Here is an 11,597-nt window from a genome sequence, read left to right on the forward strand (position 1 = left end):
ATCCAAAGTCATAGGGTAAAGGAGGAGGAATTGAAACATTAGAGAAGACTTGCGAGGATCTCAAAAGAGCAAAGGCTAATGCTCTTGAAGAAAAACAAGATATGCAGGTGAGATTGGATGACTTGCAAGAGGACTACAAAAATTTTATAATAGAAAATGAGAAATATGCAACAGAACTACAAGGGTGGCTTGAGAAAAAGGAAGCAAAACTTCAAGCAAAGACAAAGGAGGTTGATAAAGCCAAGACCATGTGGAGTGAAAACATCCAAAAAGCATTGGAAGAGAAGAAGGAATTAGAATTTTAAAAGATCTAGCAAGAAAAATAAAGCATCCTAAGGGAATAGTTTTGCAAAAACATAAAAGCAAAGGAGAATGATCTAAGGGCATAAATCTGAAAAGAGTTGGAGGAAAGGAAAATGACCTTGAAGGAGAAAAGCCAAACGGCCAACCAAAGGGAAGCAACATAGAAAGAACTTTACAAGCTATTGGAGTTCAAAGAAGGCATCCTCCAGGATAGGAAAGGTAGGCTTAAGGAGGTGCAAACAAACTAAAAGGAGTGCGAGATAGAGAATGAAAATCTTAAGGAAGAAAACCTCTAGTTGAGCCATGCACTCCACTAAAGGTAGTGTAGTGATCGCCTAGGAAAATGCTAAGGTACAATAGCAAATGCATTTGTAGGAGAGAGAGCAGTGAAAAAAAACTCTCAATGCCTTGCAAAAAACCATCATTAGTTAGATGGGCCAGGCTACTGATTTTTTCGAAAAGGGAACCTTGATATTACAAGGAGAATTTCTTCTCAAGTTGTCCAATGACTTAGGCATTAGCTTATATGAAGAAGCACAATATAATATCGAGTTGGATACCTATAAGTGCATCCTCATCAAGCAATAGGAGATCTATAGAAAGGCATCCACTAAAGCATGCATGCCTCTATTTGAAGATCCCAATGAGCTTAAAGCATAGGTAGGGATATCTCAAAGCATCTTGGAGGGAATGGACCAGATCAAGGGACTCTACTTGATTACCATCGAGCTAATGAGGTAAGAAGTCATAAGAAATCTATTACAGAAAGGATAGCAAGAGTGGGAAATAGAAATGTTGAAACTGAGGGATAAAGTGTCTTTCCCCCCTAAGTCCCCAATAATCTTAGAATCACTAGTAGCCATGATGCCACCAACTGACTTCCCTGACCTACCATCATCTAATGATTTCTCCATAGGACCTACTCCAATGAAAGTAGGAAAACAAAGGAAAGCTTATAATGCCATGTTGGAAGAACTCGAGCAGTAGCCACAAAAGGTGACTGACCATCCCCTTTCTCTTGAGCTCATGATGATCAATGAAAAACAAGTCACCCAGAGGAATAACCTAAGGAAAAGTTCCAAAGGTATTGAATTTAGAAAGAGTCTTGAATAACACTATTGTTTGATTTCAAGATAGATGAGATCACCAAGTACAAGGAACCTCTATCCCCATAAGCTACTCGTATGCTAATCAGAGCAACCAACAATATAGCTAAAACTTGGGCTTGACATGTTGAAGTTGATACCTTTAGGGCATCATGTTAAATCTAGGGAGGCATAAGTAGATACATCCTTTTGAAACCAAGAAAAGCTTAGCCAAGAGGTAACCAGAGTGGAAGTATCCAATCCTCAAGTAGCTTGGAATGCCTTCAAGTATTCAAGTGAACTTGATCAAGTGAGCCCACTTTTTGTTCATATCCACACCATTACATCAATGGTCTTGACTAGAAGAAGCATTGGAGGTATAACTTCTCGAAGGTGCTTAATGGGAAGGCTGTGCACAAAGCCAAGATTTATCTATTCCAACCTTTTGATCATCTTATCCCATCCTTCATGCATTTCTTGGGAAAGTACACTAATTATGTAGCTCCCACCCTTGTTACAACCTATAACTAACTCTGATTTCTTATCATGCTACTTTAGCAACCAATCACACCATAGGAGTAGTTGATCTCCTGACACTTTTCTTTGATGTGAATGTAGGTTTTGACTAGGTAGACATGATCTACCTCCATATTAGGGAACTACTACTACCAACCTATTGCATCGAGTTGCTAAGAGATATGGTAAATAGTAGGTTCACGGTTTGCACACATCCCTTCTACCTTGTGTCAATCCTTGAGTTGTGCAATTCATTGAAAGGATACATGCTTAGCTCAAGATGTCTCTAACATGCTCTTAGTAGGCCACTACCTAAGTAATGAATTATCTTTCTAATTTATATTTTTTATATTTTAAAAAATATAAAGAAGAAGAGAAAAAGAAAAAGAAAAGTGAGAGAGATACACACATGCAGCATGGTACCTAGGGATTACCGTAGCCCATCCTACCACATCACCACTTCAGGGTACATCAAGGGCATGATATCCCAAGCTTACTTGGTATACCTATCTCCCTAAAGTTAGCATAGTTGTAACGTGTCCACTAGAATCATTTCGGACACATCTTAGCAGTCCATCGAGAAGGATGTCTAGAAAGCTCCGCCTGGCACTCCCATGGAATGTTACGGGACTTGCGATCTAGGTCTTCCCGCGTCTGCCACGTAGCGGAAGTGTCCTGGCCGTTCCCACTTAGGATCGACCTGAATTTGGGTTTTCCTGTTTGGTCATTAGCTAGCAACAACTAGCGTCAGACCCGAGTGAACTACTTTACGCAGAAACGCCAGATCCGAAGCGGATTCACACTGCACTTGGTTCAAGGAGAATGGGAAACGAGAGGGAAGCAAGGCTCGACCTCTCTGCCATTAGGCATAGTCCCATTCCATTCCCCTAAAACAGCATGAATCGGGTAATAGTTAATTCTAAGTCATCGTTCTCGTTACTTGTTCCGGAGATGACGATCAAACTCTGTTCGTCGAAGACTTTGAGAAAAGTTCCCGGCTAACCGGGACCACCCATCCGTAGGACGGACCCATGGTCCATCCTCCGCACTTTCCTCGGTTTGTTTTAGTTATGTAATTACCTACCACATTAGTTTGACATATAACAAACAGCTTCCTTGATTAACCCTGTTAAGCACTGGTTCCTTCACGTAATCTTATCACAGGACATAAAGAAAACAATGCCAAACAACTTCTTTATTATCATTTTATCCTTTTATCTTTGCAATACAAGGAGTTCCCGCCCGTAGGCATATTCATAATCCGCCCGAAGGCTATCCAGTAATCCACCAGGGATCACTAATCCAAGTTTCCGCCTGTAGACTAGTATGCGGGCCTCGAGATCCAATCCCGAGTCACGTTAGTCTCTTGTGCAGGGCCCGGAAGGCGAGGGATTTACAGCCAGAGCCCCCCCTGGCGCCCAAGCGTCCTCCTGCTCCAAGTAGAACTCAACGGAGAGACCTCTCACGGCGGGTTCGGTCCACGTTCCCGGCGCGGCTAACAACCCTCTTGGTTAGGGTCAGGCAGGCAGTCGGGGGTAACTGAAGCTGCCTCTCCCTTCAGGCTTCAACCTGAAGTATTTAGATATATTTTCGTCCTTTAGTTCATTGAGCAAACAATGCAAACAGTGCTTTCCAAACTGTTACAAGCACAATCAATTTCCAATGGTCGTTTAGCTGGCAAACTGTTAAGGAGTGACTCCTTTTCCCCGAATGCAACCCGCATTCGATCCGGAATCAATTGCAACTTGGCAAGATTCCTATCATTCTGGGGTTAGGGTCATACCCTACCAATACTTTAGGTCTTGTTGTGGTAGATTCCAGCGACCATGTCGCTTTAGTTTATTGTCTGGTCATTTGCTTCAAGGCAAATACCTAACTTTCCTTTTCCTTGGCAGTTATTCCCCAAGAAAAGTGAGTAACAGGATGATTACTCATCCTCTTGTAAGTTAAATTCTTTCAATAACTTGCCAACCTCATTTCGAGAGATGATAAAACTCTTTTGTGGGCAAATCTCAAGTCTATACAAAGTTGCAGCTTTTTGCACATGTATTGCATCTATTCCACGGGATCATTCTACCCAATTGCTTAGCGTTTTCCGGTCACGGAATTTACCTCCAGCCAAGTGGCAGGGTTTTAGGGTATCCTCCAAACCATTCCTAATTATGTTGGCCCGTGATCCTAAAATAGGCAACTCCGTCGGAGTTTCATCATTAGAACGAATGATCCTTAGGATAAAACCTTAGATCATTTTATGCATGAACATCCAATTGATTCGACATTTCGTGTGTAAGATTCTTAGGTTTGCGGGTTTAGACTTGGCAACCAGTGTAAAACTAGGTCGAATTCTTATCGCACTAAACCCTAGTTAGCACTTGGGATACTTATCATATCGTCTGAACCATGCCCATATGAATCCCGTGTGGTTTATGTGATTTAGACAACACAATATACTTGTCCTGCGACAAGGATGAACCTTTCCCAAAGGTAATAAACTAGATTTAATGGAGAACAACAGTTACAACTACACCAATACGTGTAAACATGCGATTCACTGCTTCTACGCATCACATGGTTCACAATAACCCTATCCTTCCTTGGTAAGGTAAAAATGCCTGATAATCCGGACACTAACTTCCCTAGGTCCTACTTACATCAAATAATCATTCCACTTTCAAGTCCATAGATCATTTTCATGCCCCTCTATTCCTTTTCGAATAACGTCTTATGGGTGTTAACTTTCCCTCATGAATCATTACAAGGAAGATCTATCTAAAAATGGGACATGCCATTAATCTTCCCATGCCTAGTAAAAAGGTGTACCTCAATAATTTCAACCTTGTAATGAGGCAACAGTTGTCCTAGGCTCGTCGCTTTTGAATGCACAAAAGGAAACTTACTAATAAGGTCCTGGAAATGCATAGACACCTTATGCTCTTTTCATTAACTCCATTGAACGTACCAATGATCAATTTTCATATCTTAAGCTATCTCTAATAAATGTTCAAATAGCCAATTCATTTTCCAATTGCATTTAACTTGACTAGTTGAATTCGAACATGCATGAGTGCTTCCTAATTCGTAAAGTTATCGTAAATAATTTCAATACTTTTGTGTGGAATCCAAATAGACAAAACCTGGACTTGCGGACTCCGGGAAATATCCACGTATGCTCGGGGTGAACCTCCCGCATCGCACCTTGTGATCTTTCTAGAGGCCATCGCGAATTCGATCTCCAGTTAGCCTTTGTGGATTTCAACTTTTTGCCTTGGCTTGCAGTTTTTATGACCTTGGACCGTCTCCCTTGTATGCGCAATTTCCTTTGAGATATGGCTTCCTTGACCAAAGTTACGACTTGCGGAATTTGACTTGGGAAGGCCTTAGGGTTCTTATGAGGTCCTTTGGACAATGGAGGTTTGAGAACTTTAATCCACCTTGAAATTCCGGGTTTAGGAAGGATTTTGTGGGCCTTACAATGATGTTCGCGGAAAAGGGCTCTTGCGAATGGGCCTTGCAAGAATGGAGACTTTAGAGTTCTTCTTCTCCTTCCCTAAAATCCAAGGACCGGCCTTGTAAGTGATTAGTGGGAGGGGCCTTTATGGGCTTCCTCTCTTATTCTTCAAAATCCCGGCCCATGGATGACTGGTGGGAAGGGGTTTTGTAGCCTCTGCTTCCTCAAAGTCCCAGGATGGACTTATTGGGTGATTGGTGAGAAGGCTCGTAGCTTTCTTCCCTTCAAAGTCTCGGGGGGGGGGGGGGGGGGGGTATGAATGGACTAGTGGGATCTCGTGGAAAAGGGGGCTTAAGAAGCCCCCTTAGAAGCTTCTTGAAGAAGCTTCTAAGAAGCTTCTGGTTGACTGCAGCAACGTCGAGGAGGGGGGAAGGGGTCGTGATCAGGCGGGGCGGTGGACTATGGCGGCGTTTCGTCAGCATGGCGACCTTCTGCGGCAGCACGGAGAGCTCCTCCTGTAGCACGACGAGCTCCTCCTGCAGCACGGCGAGCTCTCCCCCACGGCGCCCTTCCTCCACACGGCGACCTCCCCAGCTCGTCCAGCACGTCCCAGCTCCTCTGCACGTCCGGCACACCCCCCCTAGAAGCTCTAGCTAGGGGGGTGTTTATATAGGCCTTGGGAGGGGTGGGGAAGAGGGCCTCCACACACGTGGAGGACTCCTCCTCATGCAAACTGACCTTCTCCTCTTTGGCCATTCCTCCCCCACACTCCCTCTCCTCCAGCCATGCATCGGCGGGGGGAAGGATTAAAAAAATTTGCCTTGAATATTTAAAATTGCCCCTCCCAAGAGGGTGTTTTTGTGAGGCTTGCGGTTTTGAGCTCCCGGTTTTGGTTTACCAATGCGGAGGACCCCATCTCACGCGTGCATGGTGTGGATTAAGCTTCCAATAATTTCGAAGTAGGAAATACCCTTGCACAGGGTTTACACGGCGTGCGGTAAGTTAATATTTACGGTATGCGGTACGCGGAAATATTACAATAGTGCCATAACCTTCCATAAACTGGGTTCTCCAATGTGGGAGAAAGTTCTAAGTTTACCTAGAACTCGATCCATCTCCTAGTTCCACTACACGAGCACTTCACATCAATGGACAAGTAGTCACACCTTCAAGGGGAGCACAAAGACACAAACACAGAGCACATGAAGAACCAACAACATTGGTGGCCCTCATCTAGCTACACTATCCTTTGTCAAATCAACTCTAGTATCCTTCTCACCACATTATTGTAGTAGCATAAGTCTCCTAACATCTCTATATCGAGACTGGTCCAACATTTCTTGCCAATGCATCTTCCATTTCAAAAGCGAATGCCATGGGATTGGCACTCCATTAGGAGGGGGGAAATATTAACATACTTTTGGAAGCATTGTCAATTATATCATAAGGAAAAGGGATTAAGAGTGTGTAAGATGGAGATGATTGGTCAATTGGCCAAAGGTTGGGTAGGATGTCCATGGGAAAAGGGGAAAACCTAATCCTAGACCTCAAATAGAAAAGTGATGAGTTTGAATAGAAATGGTTATTCTTGTGTGTGCAAACTTTGCTTCTCTACTTTCTTGCTACAAGTTTTACAAGAGAGTGTGTGAGATTGATGGAGAGAGTGAGTGAGTGAGAGGTGAGGGAAAAAGAGAGTGAAACTGCTAGGCTTCTCTCTTGTACTCTCTCATGCCTACCATGCCTCTTCTTGCATAATGAGGGACGTAGATGTTTGAGGGGTGAGAAAGATATAATGTGACACTCATGAAAATATGGGTTTATATTAAAATTGATTATGAACTAATAAGACATAATTTATAAATCCAAGTTCAATTGCATGGTTATAACGTCATCCATTACTAAAATTTAGGGTGAATTAAAAATTAAAATTTTAAAAAATAATCAATAATTTCATGAAACAATTAAACATTATATTTTTGCAAAGTATGTATTAGCTTTTGAAGAATTTTCATATCATAGATGATTTTAAATACTTTTTCAAAGAATATTACTGGATCTTCTTGTTAAAGATATCACATTTCTCTAGAATATCACATATAAAGAGCTATCCATACCCTTAAGGAGAAGAAATCCTCATCTTTTAAAGATAAAGAGAAAGTTCAATAACTTGATATCATGCCATTGAAAAGGCCATGGCTGCAATGGGTGAAGCAAATCCACGATTAATATAATCCCATCCCTACATCTCTTGAAAAGGCAGATGGACCAAGGAGGTAATAGTGAATAGAAGAGCAAAGAAAGGCTTCTACTCACACATTCTATATGGCCTTCATGGCCAAGATTTTGCAAGAAGTAAAGAAGCCAATGGGCTTGGAAAAAGCACTTGCAAATCCTACCTGGAAATAAACTATGCAAGCTGATGAAGAATGAAACTTGGGAGCTAGTCAATCTACTAAGCAAGAGGAAGATGATTGGTACAAATTGGAGCTCCAAAGATAAAGCACAAGGCTTATGGAACCCTAGAAAAGAACAAAGCTATGCCAACTATACATGGATTTGCATAAGTTTGAGGGCTTGACTTTCAATAATCAAATACTTTAGTTGCTAGACTAACCACTATTTGCAACTATTTGCAAAGTACTTGCAATGTTCACTCACAAAAAGTGACAACTTTGCCAAAAGGATATTGAATTAGCATTCTTCAATTATGACCGCAAGAAGAGGATGCACATGACAAGGGCTTGAAGGACCCCATCATAAGAACAAAGATTATAAATTGAAAAAATCATTGTATTGACTGAGAGAAGCCTCTAAAGCATACTACCAATGGATAGATAACATGAATTAAATCTTGAAATTCAATTAAGAGAGACAAGCATCCAAAGCATGGTACCAATGGTTGGATAGATAAGTTGAATCATATATGCTTGTAAGGGAAGAGTTTAGAGAGAAGTTTTTTTCCAATTTTAATCAAGAAGCTTCAATGTGTGTTTAATCAAGAAAACATATCGGGATGTTTAATGTTAGAGAAATAATTATTATTAATAATCAAATGATGAAATTTTCTTAAAACTTTGCAAATTATTTTCCACCCATGAAACATATGTGATGAAGAACTCATATCCCAATATATTTTGGAGAATTACAAAACTAGTCATATCTTAATTTCTTGTGTCTTCCATCTATCATCTCACATTTTCCCTAAGTATGTTTAATTTTTAGTTTCAGACATTGCATTAAGTAGAAAAAAAGGAAGAAATAGGCTTGAAAAAGAAATAGTTTCAAACTAGCATTCAATTTTCTTTTTAATTAAATGAGATTCAAATTCACAATGCATGTTTGGCCCTAAAATATTTTAATCCATGAGCAGTGAGCTATCACTTTGACCCATGATTTTCATTACTCTTGATCTTTCACTTTCTTAACTAATCACTCTAATAATACTTTTCCTTAGCTTAGAAGCCATTGATATTAATGAAAATGATGTCCACATCTCAATGCACATATTTTTCCCTTGAATGAAAAAAATGGTACAAGTCCATATTGCTTCTAATTTGAAATAGTAAAACCATAACATTTGTGATCATTATCACAATTTCAAGGTTATCCAACCTCATCTATGTTAACTTTTTGGATAGCCAATAAAATTTCTAGCTTACTCATCTATCTCTGTTCAAAAAGAGTGGTTGCTCTCGCAATAAAGAGGCCAAAAACATGGACACTATTGTCTTTCTTACATAAATAAAGCTACATTCTCTATTGAAATTCTCTATAAGGTTGATTATGCTCCATTCATTGGCCCATAGGATGGAGAGGGGCTGTTAGCTCGATTCGAGGAGACATCCAAGCTTGGTAGGAAGAAGCATTGGTTATAGCCTGCAAGAAAAATGAATAGTTTTTAATACTCTTCTATTGTGAATGCAAGTATTAATAAAAATTTTAAATTATTAAGGCTTCTAGTCTCCAATAATAAATGAGAAAGCAAAGGATGAAGAAAATTGCATTGATAAAACCTATATAGGATATATATTTCTTCCACCTAAAAACTGAATATCTTTCATATTTTCACAAAATATATGATTGGGATTAAAGCACTTAGATCTTTGAAATAAAACTATATTATCAAGTTTTAAGCTTTAATTATAATCAATTCAATTAAACAGAGATTTCAATGTCAAAATAACATTGCTAATTAGATGCATTGCCATAAGTATGACCAATCTATATCAACAGAACTAACCATGCATCATGAAATTAGGGTTGCAAAGTAGTATCTTTAGTCAAAGATAAAGAAAGTTTCCATGAAAAATGAGGTCTAGTATAAAGTCAGTTTTGCAAAATCAAAAACAAACCTTGAGAGTTTGGGGGGTAGTGTCTTGGACCTGATAAATGTAACATCATTTTATTTTTACCAAAATGATATTTGTGTGAAATATTAAACAATTTTCAACCTTTCAACTTCAAAGTTTTTTAATTTCTCAAAATTGTTTTACACGAGCACTAGGTAAAGGTATAGCTAGTAAAGAAACCGGGCAAGGAGGCATGTCGTTAAATCCACACATGGTTTACATCATGACATGATGTGTGGATTTCTAGTCTTCACAAACGTAAATAATAGGTCAATACAAGTACAAGAATCTCTTCATTTGAGTGTTAGTTGGATCCAAGTTTGATGCCCCAATTAGTTAAGTATGGGGATGAGAAGCATACCGATTCATTCATGCATGTCATTTGGTAAGATAAATAGTTTGATTAAAAATAGGGCCAAAGATCGGGTGAGTAGACATGCAACAAGCACTCCCACATAGATATGATTGACACAAATAACAAACCCATGGTGGGGTCCCACAATTAATCTATCCGATCCCGTGCAAGAGGAGTGCACAAGTGAACAACACTATGCATTAGGTATCATCGATGCCTAAATATCCATGATGGAGAGCCAATGTAAACCTATCCTTAGCCCTTGCGGCTGTATGGTGCCTTAACAACGTAATATCCTTGGGCGAACCCACATGCATCTATCTTTGAACCACTGCAGCAAATCACCCTCCCACATGTGTCTGTCTATCTTTCTAACATGGAGACAATGAAGAGGAAAAACAAGGTCAGAGAAACAACGGGAAAAGACGAGAATGATGACTTACTTGGGTCTTCAGTGACGAGAGTAGCGAGGCCCTGGAAGTCGCAGGATGAGAGGGTGCCTCCAAGCTGGTGGCGCCAGTAGCTATTGAGAGCATACGACGCATACAAGTAAAGCAGGCCGTGGTCGTCGTTATGAGCAACGTGAGGACGGCTGCAGGGACCCACCTCGAAAACGAGAGCCGTGCAGTCAGCGCCGTGCGCGCATGTGAAGCGCAGCAACTCCCGCAGCTGCGCAGTCGGGGTCGACGACCGCGCGATGCACCAGTACGCCGGTACCACTTCGTCTAATTCCTCATGCTGCATGAGCGGATCGCCTCGACCAATATGTCCTGCTGCAATGTATATTACAATCATCATGCGAACGGACAGCAGCAAACTCACTCGCAAGATGATCATAAGCATGGAAATGCATCTACTTTGCAGAGCGATCGAAAGCGACAACAACAAACTTACGTGGAATACTCTCCGTCGGTAGGCTCTCCACTATGCACTCGCAGTCGGTATTCGTCTGGGGATCGTCGCAGATCTTCAAAGCGCAGGCGTGCGTCGTTCCTGCACAGCGGCATAGGATGATCAGTAGCAGCACAAGAGTGCTGCAGAGTAGCTGCGCTGCCGGTATCATTTTTTGTCTGAATATCGACGTGGGCTCTATCAAACGCTCTCTCCTCAAACGCAGTCCGCTTCTGCGTCGACACAACAAAGTTTTATACAAATGGACAGGAAAGGCCGGAAACGACACACCAAAATTAATAGAAACGGACAGGACAGGTCGGATTAAGTCGGACTTGTCTCGGTTAACTCTCTTTTTCCTCCCATCACATGGGAGTTGCATTAGAAATTTAGGCCATGAGAAAGGAGGTCAAAGAGATAATTGATTGCAGTTCACACTAGTCTTGTAGCAAAAAAATCCATTTTTGTGGCAATTGAGACCCTTTATTAAAAAAATCAAATTTTAATCAATGAGATAGATTAAGAAGAAATAGTTTACCGGAAATATGCCCAACATAAGATAGTAGTTAAAAAATAGAAAGGGTCAAAACAAGCTATGATTTATATATTGTTATGTCCATTTTTTAGATCATTTTTGTTGAAAATAATTT

General features: G+C 40.6%; 1 protein-coding gene across 3 annotated transcripts; it reads right to left on the reverse strand.

Moving 5' to 3' along the window:
* Positions 1 to 8,891: 8,891 nt before the first annotated feature.
* LOC148019289 (glucan endo-1,3-beta-glucosidase 4-like) lies at positions 8,892 to 11,197 on the reverse strand. 3 transcript variants are annotated; one of them, XM_087660695.1, is made up of 4 exons: positions 10,951 to 11,197; positions 10,663 to 10,829; positions 10,500 to 10,579; positions 8,892 to 9,228 (listed from the first exon to the last, which is right to left on the reverse strand). In XM_087660695.1, exons 1-3 carry the CDS (start codon positions 11,117 to 11,119, stop codon positions 10,508 to 10,510), a joined length of 408 nt encoding a protein of 135 aa, XP_087516821.1. In that variant the 5' UTR covers positions 11,120 to 11,197; the 3' UTR covers positions 8,892 to 9,228; positions 10,500 to 10,507. The 3 variants fall into 3 exon arrangements, with proteins under 3 accessions (XP_087516821.1, XP_087516820.1, XP_087516819.1); XM_087660694.1 differs by having other exon boundaries at positions 10,500 to 10,826; XM_087660693.1 differs by having other exon boundaries at positions 10,500 to 10,829.
* Between the last annotated feature and the right edge of the window lie 400 nt (positions 11,198 to 11,597).

The sequence above is a fragment of the Lygodium microphyllum genome, chromosome 20, assembly GCF_053477565.2.
Source record: "Lygodium microphyllum isolate KBCC chromosome 20, Lygodium_microphyllum_v1.1.10, whole genome shotgun sequence".
Taxonomy (NCBI): Eukaryota; Viridiplantae; Streptophyta; class Polypodiopsida; order Schizaeales; family Lygodiaceae; genus Lygodium; species Lygodium microphyllum.